General features: G+C 40.2%; 1 protein-coding gene and 1 pseudogene across 1 annotated transcript; both read right to left on the bottom strand.

The window, feature by feature from the left end:
- Window positions 1-1,936: 1,936 nt before the first annotated feature.
- LOC110287653 (beta-defensin 6-like) lies at window positions 1,937-4,281 on the bottom strand. The gene is made up of 2 exons (XM_085844355.1): window positions 4,224-4,281; window positions 1,937-2,070 (listed from the first exon to the last, which is right to left on the bottom strand). Exons 1-2 carry the CDS (start codon window positions 4,279-4,281, stop codon window positions 1,937-1,939), a joined length of 192 nt encoding a protein of 63 aa, XP_085700481.1.
- Window positions 4,282-8,491: 4,210 nt separating this feature from the next.
- On the bottom strand, window positions 8,492-9,721 carry LOC110287651 (beta-defensin 6-like; annotated as a pseudogene).
- Window positions 9,722-20,166: the final 10,445 nt, after the last annotated feature.

Genomic DNA, 20,166 nt, shown 5'->3' with positions numbered 1-20,166 from the left:
ATAGATCTAGGAGGATGGTCATAGGGAACTTAGAATGTCCATCCCCTAAGCCCGTACAGGGTTGCCAAACCTCCTTGGGAGAAGGGGCCCTACCCACCAACCAGAATGAAAAGTTACGAATCCACCAATGCTTGTGCGATGGTTTTGGCAGAAATAGTGAGAATGTAAAGCGGGAGGACCTGATGGGATGAGGTCCAGCCTGCGGGGCTTAACCCACATGGCAGTGGCCATCCACCACAGTAGAGTTCCCAGTGTCCCACAGAGGCGGCTGTGGTGCACACTATGGAACCACACACCTGCCTGGGTGGTCCCTAGTAACTCCTGGGTTTCAGCACCAATGTTGGTTGAAAACGGCATATTTCCTGACAGATCAATCTTTCATACTTTCAAAGGTCTTTATTGAAAGAGGGGAAGAAGTAATGAAGGGAGAGAGAGATGGATCGGGTTCCTGTCTTTTATTCAAGCCGTGACATAGGTAATGCAGATGATGACTTGCAAGAGATGCAGGTAAAGCAAGAGGGTGTGTGACTGTTGCCATGGCAATGGACACAGGAGGGTCCTGCCCCTTAGGGATGACATCATTGATGGATTCAGAGGCTGTCTGTGAACAGTTTCTGATGCTAACACCGCCCAGCTCTAGTGTTGCTCAGCTATGTGTCCACTCCCCATCTCCATTGATGTACTGCTCAGTGTGAACACCAGCAGCTCCGGTGATATCAGAAAACCAAAGGGACCATTCATTCTGAGAAATGCAAAGCCATTTAGCATTTTCTTGCTTTGATCCACTTTAACTTTAAGGGTCTTGCCTTCAAAACACCAAAATAGCCATTAAAGTCTTTTCACAGATGTGGAAAATTGCTACAAAATCCTAGCGAGTCCTACCACCCCCTAGAAGACCCAGAATGATGCTTCTCTTGCTGGACTAAACTTCATGTCATTCCTGCAACATTCACCAGTGATCTTGCACAGAAGTGAAAAAACAAGTTTGTAATACATAAAAATATAGATAAAAATAATTCTTTGAGGGCAGTGTCTGAGGAGCCCAGCATCAAAATGAAGTGTATGGGTTTCATAGTGCAATCAAAAGGACAAATGCTATGCTTGGGTAGTAGTCAAATACTCATTATTTCTGGATATTTAAATCACTTTAATATTTGTGTATGTGTCTTATATATCATTTGATTATATGGGTGAATATGGAGATCTTTTTGAGATTACTTCTAGACACTTGGTGGGAATTTGACATCAGACCAAGACAAAAGAAGTAAGCTCAAGGCAGGAATGTGGCTTTGGTCTAGGAATCAGGAAATAGGTCCAAATGAAGAACATTTATATTTGAGCTAATGCAAAGCTCAGAGCAGGCTCAGCTGGGGCATGTGTGACATTCCTTTTGTCATGGTCAACCTGACTAGCCCCTAGAAAGATGTTTATGGGATTTTGTTTATTGCCTTGCTTGTTCCTTGAACCAGAACTGATATTATCATTTTGCAGGTACTAAAAGTGGGCTAAAATTAGACTGGAAACAAAAGGGCTTCAGCCTCAGCACTGGCTGGGGTCATGCTACATTATTGCCTAATTGTCTTTTTTTTAATCCTTGTTCCTGCCCTAGAGAACATGTAGACTGACTGAGCTGGCTTGGTCAGGTGAACACATGTGTACATGAGTGTGAAGGCTGAAGGTAAAGTGTTTTCTTCAATGACTCTATTTTTAAAATTATAATTATTACTGCTATTATTAATTTTATGTGTGTGGTGATTATCCTGTATGTACTGTGTATATGTCCCCATAAAAGTCAAAAGACGGTCGTAATCCTTGAAACGGGAGTCACAGAAGGTAATCAAAGAACTTTAATTGGGTTTGTTTTGTGCATATTCATGGCGAAGCAAATTCTGGCACTTATTCACGTTGCTGGTTCTTGTTTTTTTTTTTTTTTAATCTATTCTCTGTGGCAGCATCTGATTTTAGGATGGCCACAATGGCCAACCGGTCGAAAACCTCCATAGCATGAACGCTGGCATGAGCCTAGATGTCTCATGCATGTTACTGGACTGTTGATTAATTGGGAAAAGGCTGGAAGATAAGTAAGAAATACACATGTTAGAGTTGAAAGCCTCAGGTCAGAAATATAGTCCAGTGTACTATAATCTTGAGTACATCCCAACAGCCTCCTCCTTTCACCCTACCCCAAAACTGTGATATCTGTTTTAGCAGGACTGAATACAGTTCTGACCTCTGATGCTGTGGAAAGGGGTTCTGCTTTCCCTAGGACACAAATGTTGAAGGGTCTGCTCCACACCTGACTGATTGGAATTTTTGGGTCCATCAGGCAGGAGCTCAGGAAAGTTTCTTTGAATCCTCAGCTTATTCATAGCAACCCTGCCTCTATTTCTCCACACACAAGTCCCTTGTGCTACTATCAGAAACAGCCAATGGGTGTGAATGTGTATGACCTTGTGTGCAGACACATATAGAGGCTAGAGGTTGACATAATATGTACTAGTGAATTGTTCTCTGCCTCACTTTTTCAGACAGAGTCTCTCACTGAACCTGGAACACACTGAGTGGGTTTGTCTGGCTGGTTGGCCAGTGTGCCTCTGGGAGCCTTCTTAGTGCTAGCATCACAGATGTGTGCACCAGAAGCTCTCTCCGCTTCTTCATGAACACTGGGATCCAAAGTCAGATCTTCATACTTGCACAACAAGCACCTTTGGTAACTGAGCCATCTTCCTATTTTTAACTAAGGCATTTGAACTTCCAGGTACCTATTTTATGTGAAGAATTTGACCCAAACTCACTGTATAGGACTTGCGTGTTGGTAACTTGATTCCGAAGTAACTTACAATGGAAATCAAAAGTAAAAGTGAACTATTGGTAGTTTCCACTATCTAAAATCAGGCCTTAATCTCATCCTTCCCTCTTCCCCCCTCCTTCCTTCTTCACATTTATCTAAATGTCAGACAGAGTAAGTGTTTGGGTATCCCATGGATCACAGATGCTCCTCTGTAAACCTGAACTCACCAACAGAATTAGTGAAATTATGTTTTCATTTTTTTAACTTCTGTCTGATGCACTTTCAAACTTTTTTTTCACATTCTCTCTTACTTGTTTATCTCCCTCTCTTGAGTTGTGAATACCTTTTGTTCTGGTTGCCTAATGTCAGGGGTGACATACAACACAGAGCTTAGCAACTAGGATTGCTTGCTGATCCTGCAGAAGACCTGAGATAAGTTTCTAGTACCATGCCAGGCAGACTGTATGTGCCTATAATGACATCTCTGAGAGATTAGATGTGCTCTTATTGCTTCTTGGGTACTATCGCATACACAGATCCATATAGGTACACATAATTTAAAAAGATATAAATCTTTTCCACAAAATAAAATTTAGGGACAGTTTGGGAAGCTATGATCCAAAGCCTCCCTGCACTCTGACCCTCTTTACCATGGTAGACAGTGTGTGAATCAGGGTCCTCCATAGGGGTAGGAGGAGAGGAAGTTCTCGAAGAGAGCCTGAGCTGGTTATTCTGAAGGAATCTCTAGAGTAAGTAGAGACTCTACTCTTTAGATATAATGATTTCTAAATGAATACATTTTTTCAGAGAAGAATCAAACCTTCTTCATGTTATTATGTTTAAGCTACCTATAAGAAACTCATTTCATAATCTTAAGCTTAGCACCAGGAGTTAGGAAATTGAAGTCATGTGATGCAGATTAGCTGTGAATGAGTCTGCCTTAGGCTCCTTCAAGGTAAAAAGCATATTGGTTTGTGTTTGAAGTCACAAAATATACATTTTCTAAAATATGCTTAGAAGAAAAAGAAAAGGGGGGAAATAAGAAGGATAGGAAAGCAAAAGACAAAGGCACACAGAGAAAGACACAAAGACATAGAGATGGCCATATATACAGAGAGACATGCATCCATACACACACACACACACACACATACATACACACAAAGAAAGAGAGAGAGAGAGAGAGAGAGAGAGAGAGAGAGAGAGAGAGAGAGAGAGAGATGTAAACACAGAGAAACAGATAAAGGTTCATATAGAGAGAGGGTGACATAAGATACAAACACAATGATACACACACACAAACACATATACACACACAGACACCTACACACACCTAAACACACATGCACAAACACAGACACACACACACACACACAGATGTAGGGAGCTGTCTTTCATTTTAGTGTGGGACAACCATACTCCCCTGACTCACCTACAAGTGGAGACAGCAGCACCAGGAGAAATGCAAAGAGAAGGTAATGGATCCTCATGACTGAAGCCTGGTAAGGTGCAGAGATGCAGAGGGACTTGAGCTCAGTGCCTTATATAGTTCCAGGTGCTTTCTCCTGTGTAGGAGTCTACACTGATTAAAATCCCAGGAATAACAATTATGAAACACAGAGCACCTTATCTCTCTAGAGAGGGGGGTGGCCCTTTGAGAGCACACTCAGTGTCTTTTATGCAAATGTGGGGATCCCCAGATTTCTTCCTGTAATGTTTAGCAAGAAGAGCTACCTGATGCTGAAGGCCAGCCCCAAAGGGGGTGTTTCTTCTTTCTTATCCATTCTTCTTCAGGCAGATGAGGTGGAAGAGTGTAGGCAGAGAGTAAGACTTTCTCTTGGGAGATTCTGGAGTAAGACTTTGTCTTAATAGAAATTTAGGGTTGCTGTATAATAAAAAGTTTACTTATGTAAGTTACTATGCTATTGTAGCTGGCCTGCCTTCTGTGATCTTCTGAGGACAGAAACTGCAGTTACTGGCACTTAGCGCCTCATCCTAAAACAGCAGGAGAATAAGTAGAGTATTAATTGCTAGAGACTTTTCCCTATTGTCCAGATGCCTCTTGCTTGTCAGACTAGGGGGAAGTTTGGAGCAATAAACTTCTATTGAACCAGGAGAAGAGAATAACACTCATAACATTCACAGAAAAAAAAAAACTTTGACATAAGCGAATATGCATAATCACACGTAAGTTCATATACAGATTCATACATGCTCATTTATTCATTTATACATTTCCATTCAAACCCAACTGGGCCCAGCTTGCATGAATTCTTACAATTATACACTTACACACACATCCATACTAACATATGCATATGGAGAAAAAGACCAAGCACAGTACAGAAAGAACTCACTCATTCTGGATGAAAACTGCACTAATCTTTATTACAAAGAAAAAGGAAAGGTTTCTACCTTTTTAGTGCTAAATGAATTAAACCCTTGTTTGTAGGGAAAAAGCTTTGTTTCTTTTAATAAGACTAAAGCATGGTCAGGAAAAGCCTGCCTGCTCCTTCTGCTCTCTGCAACATCTTTTTTCCCCTTTCCCTCTGCATTCTGCACAATGCTCTCTTAGTATTTTATGTTATCTATAATTTCTAAGATATCCCACTCTGCATTCTCTTTCTAATCTAAAGTGTTCTGTCTAAAAACTTCTCAGCTCAGTTCCTCTCTCAGCTCAGTTCTCACTTGCATTCCTCTCACCTCAGTCCCTCAATTCTGACTCTTGTCTTTGTCCTCCATTCTTAAACATCATTCAGAATACATGATCACATGTTGAAAAGTTCATCAAAAGTTCACACAGAAAATCAAATCATAAATTGAAATAGAAGTTTACAACAGAGAATGTTTACATGCATATTCATTACGAGTAATTATCTAGCTAAGCATCCATCATCTGTCTCAGCTCCACAGGTTGACCAAAGATTTAAACCCATAACTAAGTTATAAGTGAAGTTTTGTATAGATAAACACAGTCAATATTTTATCTTCTATCCTAGCTCCTATAAGAAATCATTAGTTCCCTTTTAATGACCTTTGGTTAATTGTTATATAAGCTCTTGGAATGTCCTCTGTATAGGAGAAACTCTGGCTACCATGTAAGAGCAATTAACTGGTGACACGAGGGAGACTGGAAGAGTTCTCATTGCAGGTTTGACTATATGCCGGGTCTTAGCAAACACAGAAGTGGATGCTCACAGTCAGCTATTGGATGGATCACATGTCCCCCAATGGAGGAGCTAGAGAAAGTACCCAAGGAGCTAAAGGGATCTGCAACCCTATAGGTGGAACAACAATATGAACTAACCAGTACCCCCTGGAGCTCGTGTCTCTAGCTGCATATGTATCAGAAGATGGCCTAGTCGGCCATCAGTGGAAAGAGAGGCCCATTGGTCTTGCAAACTTTATATGTCTCAGTACAGGGGAATGCCAGGGCCAAGAAGTGGGAGTGGGTGGGTAGGGGAGTGGGGGGAGGTTATGGGGGACTTTTGGGATAGCATTGGAAATGTAAATGAGGAAAATACCTAATAAAAAAATTAAAAAAAAAACAGTCCCACTATAAAAGAGCTTAGTAATGACATATAATTTTAGGATCTTATAGGATCATCATTAAGACTTAAGTTATCTGTCTATATAGCATCACTACAAGATTGTACATCTTCATGGATCTGCAGAGATCTGCTCCAAAGGGGTGTGCTATTACTTAGTGATTGCTATATATGTTTAATAATAAGAGGAAAAGCATATTAATAGCAGGAATATTTTCTAAAATGAGTCCCTTACAGCCTTGCTTAATAAGGGCTCATCTGTCACAGACTATAAAATAATCTGAAGCAGGCCACATCAGGATGATCACCTGCTAGTTATTAGCTTGTCCCATTATGGATCCTGACATGCTACCCTTCTTCTTAGTTTGGAGGGAACTGTGCTGTCCTGGGACAGATTCACTGGTTACAATTGGACCTTACTTGCCTGGACCTCACACATTAGACTTGGTCATCCTAGTCTGTCAATAGACTTAGGCCTCAGTGGGGACTAATTTCTCATAGATCCATAAGGTCTTGAGCACAGTCACCTGGTGGATGCAGAAGAATGGGAGCCAAGTCATGGTTCTCCCAGCTCTTTAGGGCAGTATATGGACCTAGTTTCATAGATTTCTCCAAGTTCCTGCTCAATGTTGAAGTTCATTTACTACTAAACACCTCCAGGAACTCAATGTGGTGGACCTGGAGTCAGATGGGTGTACTGTGTTCAGTCTCAGAGAAAGCAATGTGTTAGTAACATGTTACCTGAACATGGGGCACTATTCTCCCTTAGAAAAAACTAGTGAATAGCTACTTCTAGCCGCAATGGGATGGACAAATGTGGGACTTGATAGCATTTGGATATGTGGTTCTGCACTCTCTGAAATAATGTGAGTATCAGAGGGGAGGAGTCAAGATGCTTTTTAAAATCTTTTATGGGAATCCATAACAGTGGGACTCTAGTCCTTTCCACCATCTCCCTGTTTCTCCTGCTCAAACCTGTTCTGAGGGAGGCAATGTGGCTTGACTCTGAGTGAGGTCTCTTGTGAATTCTATAACCCAGCTGTTTATTTTTATCCTAGAAAACCATTGATGACTATCAATACATACCCCATGGCAAGAGCTGAGAGACTAGGATTTTGTAAGTGAAAAAAGTTACATTAACCAGGATTTATTCCTCCCTACAGGAAGATTAAACAAACAACCACATAAGAAGAAATCTATAATGTATAAACAGTTTTGACAAAAGGTATTCTATAGAATTCCAAGCAAAGAAATTTGAGGCTGGAGAATGAAGAATTTGCACCCATATTAGAATGCCTCACTCCCACTGCTGTGTTGGAAAATCTCACAGTATTGAGCTTGGTAGACATATTTTTAACCTGGTATACAGAAGAGATTTTAAAATAAAATAAGACACAGTAAATTTACATATTTGTGGACTATTGTGTACTATCAAAGTATATAAATATGGTAGGCAATGATCAATTCAGAATAATTAGTATATCCATCCCTTCAAATTGAATAATTTTACTATACTAATAGCAGCCTTTCATTATCTTCAGTGATATAAGCATGCAATAGATTGACTGGAAATAATTCTCCTATCTTTTTATTATCATTCATTTTTCCCAATTCTCCTTACCCTTGCCTTTCTCTGGTCATTATTAGCCTACCCTACTGTTTATTGCCTTGCTTGTTCCTTGAACCAGAACTGATATTATCATTTTGCAGGTACTAAAAGTAGTATAAAATCAGACTGGAACAAAAGGGCATCAGCCTTAGAACTGGCTGGGGTCATACTATAGTGTTACCTAAATGTCTTTTTTTCTTTTTAATCCTTGTTCCTGCCCTAGAGAACATGTAGACTGACTGAGCTGGCTTGGTCAACTCACACACGTATACATGAGTGTGAAGGCTGAAGGCAAAGTGTTTTCTTCAATGACTCTATTTTTAAAATTATAATTATTACTGCTATTATTAATTTTTTGTATGTGGAATTTTTCCTCTATGTATTGTGTATATGTTCCCATAAAAGTCAAAAGATGGCGCTATATCTCCTGAAACAGGAGTTACAAAAGGTAATCAAAGAACTTTAATTGGGTTTGTTTTGTGCATATTCATGGAGAAGCAAATTCCAGCATTTATTCACGTTTCTGGTTCGTGGTCCTTTTCTCTATCTTTTAATGTAGCATCTGACTTTAGGATGACCACAATGGCCTGATAGTTGAAAACCTGGAATGCATGAACGCTAGCAAAAACCAAGATTGGTTATGCATGTTAATGGATTGTTAATTAATACGGTAAAGGCTGGAAGATAAGTAAGTTCACTCTCGCACCTGCGTACAAGGCTTGTTTACTAGTTAGGCACAGCGGAGGCCAGCGCCATCTTATAATGGCGATTGCTCACAGCACGCACAGCTCTCCACAGCGATTGCTCGCAGCACGGCTCTCCACAGCCTATAATGACATCTCTGAGAGATTAGATGTGCTCTTAATGCTTTGGGTACTATCACATACACAGATCCATATAGGTACACATAATTTAAAAAGATATAAATCTTTTCCACAAAATAAAATTTAGGGACAGTTTGGGGAAGCTATGATCCAAAGCCTCCCTGCACTCTGACCCTCTTTACCACGGTTAGACGGTGTGTGATTCAGGGTCCTCCATAGGGGTAGGAGGAGAGGAAGTACTCAAAGAGAGCCTGAGCTGGTTATTCTGAAGGAATCTCTAGAGTAAGTAGAGACTCTACTCTTTAGATATAATGATTTCTAAATGAATACATTTTTTTTCAGATAAGAATCAACCCTTCTTCATGTTATTGTGTTTAAGCTACCTATAAGAAATTCATTTCACAATCTTAAGCTTAGCACCAGGAGTTAGGATATAGAAGTCATGTGATGCAGATCAATCAGCTGAGAATGAGTCTGCCTTAGGCTACTTCAAGGGTAAAAGCATCTTTAGTTTGTGTTTCAAGTCACAATATATACATTTTCTAAAATATGCTTAGAAGAAAAAGAAAATAGAGAAAGTAAGAAGGATAGGAAAGGAAATGACACACAGAGAAAAACACAAAGACATAGAAGTAGCCATATATACGGAGAAACATGCATTCACACACACACACAAACATACACAGAGAGAGAAAGAGAGAGAGAGAGAGAAACACAGAGAAACAGATAAAGGTTCATATAGAGACAGGGAGACACAAGATACAAACACAATGATACACACACAAACACATATACACAAACATACCTACACATACACACAAACACAGACACACACACACACACAAAATGAAGGGGGCTGTCTCTCATTTCAGTGTGGGATCACCCTGTTCCCCTGACTCACCTGCATGTGCACCAGGAGAAATGCAAAGAGAAGGTAATTGATCCTCATGACTGAAGCCTGGTGAGGTGCAGAGATGCAGAGGGACTTGAGCTCAGTGCCTTATATAGTGCCAGGTGCTCTCTCCTGTGTAGGATTCTACACTGACTTGAATCCACAGAATTACAATTATGAAACACAGACCACCTTACTTTGTCAAGGAGTGGCCCTTTAAGAGCAAACTCATAGTCTCTTATGCAAATGTGGAGATCCCCAGATGATTTCCTCCTGACCTGCTCACCAAGAACAGCTACCTGATACTGGACGCCAGCACCAGCATGAGTGTTTCTTCATCCTTATTAGTTTTTCTTGAGGCAGCTGATGAGGAAGAGCATAGGCAGAGGGTAAGACTTTGTCTTTTGAGATTCTGGGGTAAGACTTTGTCTTGCAAGATTCTGGAGTAAGACTTTGTCTTGCGAGATTCTGGGGTAAGACTTTGTCTTGCAAGATTCTGGGGAAAGACTTTGTCTTGAAAGATTCTGGAGTCTTGTGAGTTTTGGGGATAAGACTTTGTCTTAATAGAAACTTGGGGTTGCTGTATAATAAAACGTTTACTTGTCTAAGTCTCTGTTACTATGCTATTTTAGCTGACCTGCCTTCTGTGATCCTCTGAGGCCAGAAACTGCAGTTTCTGGCACTTAGCACCTCATCCTAAAACAACAGGAGATTAAGTAGAGAATTAATTCCTAGAGAATTTTCCCTATTGTGCAGATGCCTCTTTTTTTTTTTTTTTTTTTTTTTTTTTTTTTTGGTTTTTCGAGACAGGGTTTCTCTGTATAGCCCTGGCTGTCCTGGAACTCACTTTGTAGACCAGGCTTGGCCTCGAACTCAGAAATCCGCCTGCCTCTGCCTCCCAAGTGTGCAGATGCCTCTTGTTTGTCCAGACTAGGGGGGAGTTTGGAGCAATAAACTTCTATTGAACCAGGAGAAGAGAATTACTCTCACTGAAAGAAGAACTTTTACATAAGCAAATATACATAATCTTACATAAATTCATATACACATTCATGCATGCTCATTTATTCACTTATACATTTCCATTCAAACCCTATTGGGCACAGTTTGCAAGCATCCTCACAATTACATACTTACCCACACATACATCCATACATTCTCACAATTACATACTTACACACACATCCATAATTACATATATATATGGAGCAAAAGACCAAGCACCAGTGCAGAAAGAACTCACTCATTCTGGATGAAAAATGTGCACCAATCTTTATTACAGAGAGAAAGAGAAGGTTTCTACACTTTTTTTTCTTCTTTTCTTTGGTTTTTCGAGACAGGGTTTCTCTCTCTAGCCCTGGCTGTCCTGAAACTCACTTTGTAGACCACTCTGGCCTCGAACTCAGAAATCCGCCTGCCTTTGCCTCCTGAGGGCTGGGATTAAAGGCGTGCACCAATTAAACCCATGCTTGTAGGGGGAAAAAGTTTTGTTTCTTTTAATAAGGCTAAACCTGCTCTATCCTTCCCATAGGACCTGTTCTGTCCCATGATAAAGAGATGGCTGACTGCTCCTTCTGCTCTCTGCAACATTGTTTTTCCCCTTTCCCTCTGCATTCTGCACATTGCTCTCTTAGTATTTTATGTTACCTATAATTTCTAAGATATTCCACTCTGCATTCTCTTTCTAATCTAAAGTATTCTGTCTAAAAACTTCTCAGCTCAGTTCCTCTCTCAGCTCAGTTCTCACTTCCATTCCTCTCACCTCAGTCCCTCAATTCTGACTCTTGCCTTTGTCCTCCATTCTTAAACATCATTCAGAATACATGATCACATGTTGAAAAGTTCATCAAAAGTTCACACAGAAAATCAAATCATAAATTGAAATAGAAGTTTACAATAGAGGGCCACAGGCCTCATCCGGCCGGATCAACGCCAGGGTAGCTAGAGTGCAGGGTTGCCTGACACCCGCCAGCTACCCACGACCCCCGACACAGGATTTTGGGACTGCTGGTGAGTGGAACACAGCTTCTGCTCCAGTCCAATCACGCGGGACCTGAGACTGCTTTGGTTGGGGAGGCAGAAATCCGGCCTACGTAGGGCCACAAGCCTCTTCCGGTCAGAAAAGCACCGGGGCAGCTAGGGCGCAGGGTCGGCTGACACTCGCCAGCTACCCACAACACCCGCCACAGGATCTTAAGACTTCTGGTGAGTGGAACACAGCTTCTGCTCCAATCCAATTGCACGCGGGACCAGAGACTGCATTAGTTAGGGAAGCAGAAAACCGGCCTAAGTAGGACCACAGGCCTCTTCCGGCTGGACCAGCACCGGGGTACCACCAGCTACCCACGACCCCCGCCCAGGATTTTGAGACTGCTGGTGAGTGGAACACAGCTTCTGCTCCAATCTTTAAACAGTGACAACGAAAACAACTAACCCCAGAGATTACCAGATGGCGAAAGGTAAACGTAATAATCTTACTAACAGAAACCAAGACCACTCACCATCATCAGAACACAGCACGCCCACTTCGCCCAGTCCAGGGCACCCCAACACACCGGAAAAGCTAGACATGGATCTAAAAGCATATCTCATGATGATGGTAGAGGACATCAAGAAGGACTTTAATAACTCACTTAAAGAATTACAGGAGAACATGGCTAAAGAGTTACAAGTCCTTAAAGAAAAATAGGATAACACAATCAAACAGGTAGAAGTCCTTAAAGAAAAACAGGAAAACACATCCAAACAGATGATGGAAATGAACAAAACCATACTAGACCTAAAAAGGGAAGTAGACACAATAAAGAAAACCCAAAATGAGGCAACACTGGAGATAGAAACCCTAGGAAAGAAATCTGGAACCATAGATGCGAGCATCAGCAACAGAATACAAGAGATGGAAGAGAGAATCTCAGGTGCAGAAGATTCCATAGAGAACATCGGCACAACAATCAAGGAAAATGTAAAATGCAAAAAGATCCTAACTCAAAACATCCAAGAAATACAGGACACAATGAGAAGACCAAACATACGGATAATAGGAGTGGATGAGAATGAAGATTTTCAACTCAAAGGACCAGCAAACATCTTCAACAAAATTATAGAAGAAAACTTCCCAAATCTAAAGAAAGAGATGCCCATGAACATACAAAAAGCCTACAGAACTCCAAATAGACTGGACCAGAAAAGAAATACCTCCCAACACACAATAATCAGAACAACAAATGCTCTAAATAAAGATAGAATACTAAAAGCAGTAAGAGAAAAAGGCCAAGTAACATATAAAGGCAAGCCTATCAGAATTACACCAGATTTTTCACCAGAGACTATGAAAGCCAGAAGATCCTGGACGGATGTTATACAGACACTAAAAGAACACAAATTCCAGCCCAGGCTACTATACCCAGCCAAACTCTCAATTAACATAGATGGAGAAACCAAAGTATTCTATGACAAAACCAAATTCACACATTATCTCTCCACGAATCCAGCCCTTCAAAGGATAATAACAGAAAAAAACCAATACAAGGACAGGAACCACGCCCTAGAAACAACAAGAAGGTAATCCCTCAACAAACCTAAAAGAAGACAGCCACAAGAACAGAATGCCAACTTGAACAACAAAAATAACAGGAAACAACAATTACTTTTCCTTAATATCTCTTAATATCAATGGACTCAACTCCCCGATAAAAAGACATAGACTAACAAACTGGCTACACAAACAAGACCCAACATTTTGCTGCTTATAGGAAACTCATCTCCTAGAAAAAGATAGACACTACCTCAGAATGAAAGGCTGGAAAACAATTTTCCAAGCAAATGGTAACAAGCTGGAGTAGCCATTCTAATATCTGATAAGATTGACTTCCAACCCAAAGTCATTAAAAAAGACAGGGAGGGACACTTCATACTCATCAAAGGTAAAATCCTCCAAGAGGAACTATCAATCCTGAATACCTATGCTCCAAATACAAAGGCAGCCACATTCATTAAAGAAACTTTAGTAAATCTCAAAGCACACATTGCACCTCATACAATAATAGTGGGAGACTTCAACACACCACTTTCACCAATGGACAGATCATGGAAACAGAAACTAAACAGGGACACAGTGAAACAAACAGAAATTATGAATCAAATGGATCTGGCAGATATCTACAGAACATTCTATCCTAAAACAAAAGGATATACCTTCTTTTCAGCACCTCATGGTACCTTCTCCAAAATTGACCACATAATTGGTCACAAAAAAGGCCTCAACAGATACAAAAATATTGAAATTGTCCCATGCATCCTATCAGATCACCATGGACTAAGGCTGATCTTCAATAACAAAATAAATAATAGAAAGCCAACCTTCACGTGGAAACTGAACAACACTCTTCTCAATGATACCTTGGTCAAGGAAGGAATAAAGAAAGAAATTAAGGACTTTCTAGAGTTCAATGAAAATGAAGCCACAACATACCCAAACTTATGGGATGCAATGAAAGCATTTCTAAGAGGAAAACTCATAGCTCTGAGTGCCTCCAAAAGGAAACTAGAGAGAGCACACATTAGCAGCTTGACAACATACCTAAAAGCACTAGAACAAAAGGAAGCAAATTCACCCAAGAGGAGTAGACGGCAGGAAATAATCAAACTCAGCGGCGAAATCAACCAAGTGGAAACAAGAAGAACTATTCAAAGAATCAACCAATCAAGGAGCTGGTTCTTTGAGAAAATCAACAAGATAGATAAACCCTTAGCCAGACTCACTAGAGGGCACAGGGAAAGCATCCTAATTAACAAAATCAGAAATGAAAAAGGAGACATAACAACAGATCCTGAAGACATCCAAAACACCATCAGATCCTTCTACCAAAGGCTATACTCAACAAAACTGGAGAACCTGGATGAAATGGAGAAGTTCCTAGACAGATACCATGTACCAAAGTTGAATCAAGATCAGGTTAATGATCTAAACAGCCCTATATCCCCCAAAGAAATAGAAGCAGTCATTAATAGTCTCCCAACTAAAAAAAGCCCAGGACCAGATGGGTTTAGTGCAGAGTTCTATCAGACCTTCAAAGAAGATCTAATCCCAGTTCTTCACAAACTATTCCACAAAATAGAAACAGAAGGTACTCTACCCAACTCATTCTATGAAGCCACAATTACTCTGATACCTAAAGCACAAAAAGACCCAACAAAGATAGAAAACTTCAGACCAATATCCCTTATGAATATTGATGCAAAAATCCTCAATAAAGTTCTTGCTAACCGAATCCAAGAACACATCAAAACAATCATCCATCCTGACCAAGTAGGTTTCATCCCAGGGATGCAGGGATGGTTCAATATACGGAAATCCATCAACGTAATCCAGTATATAAACAAACTCAAAGACAAAAACCACATGGTCATCTAGTTAGATGTGGAAAAAGCATTTGACAAGATCCAACACCCATTCATGATAAAAGTCTTGGAAAGATCAGGAATTCAAGGCCCATACCTAAACATGATAAAAGCAATCTACAGTAAACCAGTAGCCAACATCAAAGTAAATGGTGAGAAGCCTGAAGCAATCCCTCTAAAATCAGGGAATAGACAAGGCTGTCCACTTTCCCCATACCTATTCAACATTGTACTTGAAGTCCTAGCCAGAGCAATTCGACAACAAAAGGAGATCAAAGGGATACAAATTGGAAAAGATGAAGTCAAAATATCACTTTTTGCAGATGATATGATAGTATATATAAGTGACCCTAAAAATTCCACCAGAGAACTCCTAAACCTGATAAACAGCTTCGGTGGAGTAGCTGGATATAAAATTAACTCAAATCAATGGCCTTTCCCTACACAAAGAATAAACAGACTGAGAAAGAAATTAGGGAAACAACACCCTTCTCAATAGTCACAAATAATATAAAATATCTTGGCGTGACTCTAACTAAGGAAGTGAAAGATCTGTATAATAAAAACTTCAAGTCTCTGAAGAAAGAAATTCTAGAAGATCTCAGAAGATGGAAAGATCTCCCATGCTCATGGATTGGCAGGATCAACATTGTAAAAATGGCTATCTTGCCAAAAGCAATCTACAGATTCAATGCAATCCCCATCAAAATTCCAACTCAATTCTTCAACGAATTACAAAGTGCAATCTGCAAATTCATCTGGAATAACAAAAAACCTAGGATAGCAAAAACTCTTCTCAAGGATAAAAGAACCTCTGGTGGAATCACCATGCCGGACCTAAAGCTTTACTACAGAGCAATTGTGATAAAAACTGCATGGTACTGGTATAGTGACAAACAAATAGACCAATGGAATAGAATTGAAGACCCAGAAATGAACCCACACACCTACAGTCACTTGATCTTCGACAAGGGAGCTAAAAACATCCAGTGCAAGAAAGATAGCATTTTCAACAAATGGTGCTGGCACAACTGGTTGTTAACATGTAGAAGAATGTGAATCGATCCATTCCTATCTCCTTGTACTAAGGTCAAGTCTAAGTGGATCAAGGAACTTCACATAAAACCAGAGACACTGAAACTTATAGAGGAGAAAGTGGGGAAAAGCCTTGAAGATATGGGCACAGGGGAAAAATTCTTGAATAGAACAACAATGGCTTGTGCTGTAAGATCGAGAATTGACAAGTTGGACCTCATGAAACTGCAAAGCTTCTGCAAGGCAAAAGATACCATCAATAAGACAAAAAAAAACCACCAACAGATTGGGAAAGGATCTTCACCTATCCTAAATCAGATAAGGGACTAATATCCAATATATATATATAAAGAACTCAAGAAGGTGGACTCCAGAAAGTCAAATAACCCCATTAAAAAATGGGGCTCAGAACTGAACAAAGAATTCTCACCTGAGGAATACCGAATGGCAGAGAAGCACCTGAAAAAAATGTTCAACATCCTTAATCATCAGGGAAATGCAAATCAAAACAACCCTGAGATTCCACCTCACACCAGTCAGAATGGGTAAGATCAAAAATTCAGGTGACAGCAGATGCTAGCAAAGATGTGGAGAAAGAGGAACACTCCTCCATTGTTGGTGGGATTGCAAGCCTGTACAACCACTCTGGAAGTCAGTGTGGCGGTTCCTCAGAAAATTGGACATAGTACTACCGGAGGATCCCATAATACCTCTCCTGGGCATATATCCAGAAGATGTCCCAACCGGTAAAAAGGACACATGCTCCACTATGTTCATAGCAGCCCTATTTGTAATAGCCAGAAGCTGGAAAGAACCCAGATGTCCCTCAACAGAGGAATGGATACAGAAATTATGGTACATTTACACAATGGAGTACTACTCAGCTATTAAAAAGAATGAATTTATGAAATTCCTAGCCAAATGGATGGACCTGGAGGGCATCATCTTGAGTGAGGTAACACAATCACAAAAGAACTCACACAATATGTATTCACTGATAAGTGGATATTAGCCCAAAACTTAGGATACCCAAGATATAAGATACAATTTGCTAAACGCATGAAACTCAAGAAGAATGAAGACCAAAGTGTGGACACTGTGCCCCTTCTTAGAATTGGGAACAAACACCCAGGGAAGGAGTTACAGAGACAAAATTCGTAGCTGTGATGAAAGGATGGACCATTTAGAGACTGCCGTATCCAGGGATCCATCCCATAATCAGCTTCTAAATGCTGACACCATTGCATACACTAGCAAGATTTTGCTGAAAGGACCCAAATATAGCTGTCTCTTGTGAGACGATGCCGGGGCCTAGCAAACACAGGAGTGGATGCTCACAGTCAGCTATTGGATGTATCACAGGGCTCCCAATGGAGAAGCTAGAGAAAGTACCCAAGGAGCTAAAGGGATCTGCACCCTATTGTTGGAACAACATGATGTACTAACCAGTACCCCGGAGCTCTTGTCTCTAGCTGCATATGTATTGAAAGATGGCCTAGTCGGCCATCACTGGAAAGAGAGGCCCATTGGACTTGCAAACTTTATATGCCCCAATATAGGGGAATGCCAGGGCCAAAAGAATGGGAATGGGTGGGTAGGGAAGTGGGGGGCGCTATGGGGGACTTTTGGGATAGCATTGGAAATGTAATTGAGGAAAATATGTAATAAAAATATTAAAAATTAAAAAAAAAACAACAGTTCCTGAAGAAATCCAAAACACCATCAGATCCTTCTACAAAAGGCTATACTCAACAAAACTGGAAAACCTGGATGAAATGGACACATTTCTTGACAGATACCAGGTACCAAAGTTAAATCAGGTTCAGGTTAATGACCTAAACAGTCCTATATCCCCTAAAGAAATAGAAGCAGTCATTAATATTCTCCCAACCAAAAAATATCCCAGGACCAGATGGGTATAGTGCAGAGTTCTATCAGACCTTTGAAGTAGATCTAATTCCAGTTCTGCACAAACTATTCCACAAAATAGAAGCAGAAGGTACTCTACCCAATTCATTCTATGAAGCCAGAATTGCTCTGATACCTAAACCACGGAAAGACCCAACAAAGATAGAGAACTTCAGACCAATTTCCCTTATAATATCGATGCAAAAATACTCAATAAAATTCTTTCTAACCGAATCCAAGAACATGTCAAAACAATCATCCTTCCTGACCAAGTAAGTTTCATTCCAGGGATGCAGGGACGATTGAATATACGGAGATCCATCAAGTAATCCACTATATGAACAAACTCAAAGACAAAAACCACATGATCATCTCGTTAGATGCTGAAAAAGCATTTGACAAAAGTCAACAACCATTCATGATAAAAGTCTTGGAAAGATCAGGAATCCAATGCCCATACCTAAACATGATAAAAGCAATCTACAGCAAACCAGTAGCTAACATCAAAGTAAATGGTGAGAAACTGGAAGCATTCCCACTAAAATCAGGGACCAGACAAGGCTGCCCAATTTCTCCCTACCTATTCAACATTGTACTTGAATCCTAGCCAGAGCAATTCGACAAGAAAAGGAGATCAAGGGGATACAAATTGGAAAGGAAGAAGTCAAAATATCACTTTTTGCAGATGATATGATAGTACATATAAGTGACCTTAAAAATTCCAGAGAACTCCTAAACCTGATAAACAGATTCAGTGAAGTAGTTGGATATAAAATTAACTCAAACAAGTCAATGGCCTTTCTCTACACAAAGGATAAACAGGCTGAGAAAGAAATTAGGGAAACAACACCCTTCTCAATAGTCACAAATAATATAAAATACCTTGGCATGACTCTAAGGAAGTGAAAGATCTATAGGATAAGAACTTCAAGTCTCTGAAGAAAGAAATTAAAGAAGATATCAGAAGATGGAATGATCATCTCCCATGCTCATGGATTGGCAGGATCAATATAGTCAAAATGCTTACCTTGTCAAAAGCAATCTACAAATTCAATGCAATCCCCATCAAAATTCCAACTCAATTCTTCAACGAATTAGAAAGGGCAATCTGCAAATTCATCTGGAATAACAAAAAATCTAGGGTAGCAAAAACTCTTCTCAAGGATAAAAGAACCTCAGGTGGAATCACCATGAATGACCTAAAGCTGTACTACAGAGCAATTGTGAAAAAAACTGCATGGTACTGGTTTAACGACAGACAAGTAGACCAATGGAATGGAATTGAATACCCAGAAATGAACCCACACACCTATGGTCACTTGATTTTTGACAAGGGAGCTAAAACCATCCAGTGGAAAAAAGACAGCAATTTCAACAAATGGTCCTGGCACAAATGGAGGTTATCATGTAGAAGAATGCGAATTGATCTGTTCCTATCTCCTTGTACTGGGGTCAAATCTAAGTGGATCAAGGAACTCCACATAAAACCAGAGACAGTGAAACTTATAGAGGAGAAAGTGGGGGAAAGCCTCGAAGATATCAGCACAGAGGAAAAATTTCTGAATAGAACAGCAATGACTTGTGCTGTATGATCGAGAATCGACAAATGGGACCTCATAAAATTGCAAGGTTTCTGTAAGGCAAAAGACACAGTCAATAAGACAAAAAGACCACTAACAGATTGGGAAAGGATCTTTACCTATCCTAAATCAGATAGGGGACTAATATCCAATATATATAAAGAACTCAAGAAGGTGGACTCCAGAAAATCAAATAACCCCATTAAAAAATGTGGCTCAGAGCTAAACAAAGAATTCTCAACTGAGGAATACCGAATGGCTGAGAAGCACCTGAAAAAAATGTTCAGCATCCTTAATCATCAGGGAAATGCAAATCAAAACAACCCTGAGATTCCACCTCACACCAGTCAGAATGGGTAAGATCAAAAATTCAGGTGACAGCAGATGCTAGCAAGGATGTGGAGAAAGAGGAACACTCCTCCATTGTTGGTGGGATTGCAAGCCTGTACAACCACTCTGGAAGTCAGTGTGGCGGTTCCTCAGAAAATTGGACATAGTACTACCGGAGGATCCCATAATACCTCTCCTGGGCATATATCCAGAAGATGTTCCAACCAGTAAGAAGGACACATGCTCCAC

Source organism: Mus caroli, unplaced genomic scaffold (assembly GCF_978045245.1).
Source record: "Mus caroli unplaced genomic scaffold, Mus_caroli_1 scaffold_10, whole genome shotgun sequence".
NCBI lineage: Eukaryota > Metazoa > Chordata > Mammalia > Rodentia > Muridae > Mus > Mus caroli.
This window is presented reverse-complemented; position numbering and strand designations above follow the sequence as displayed.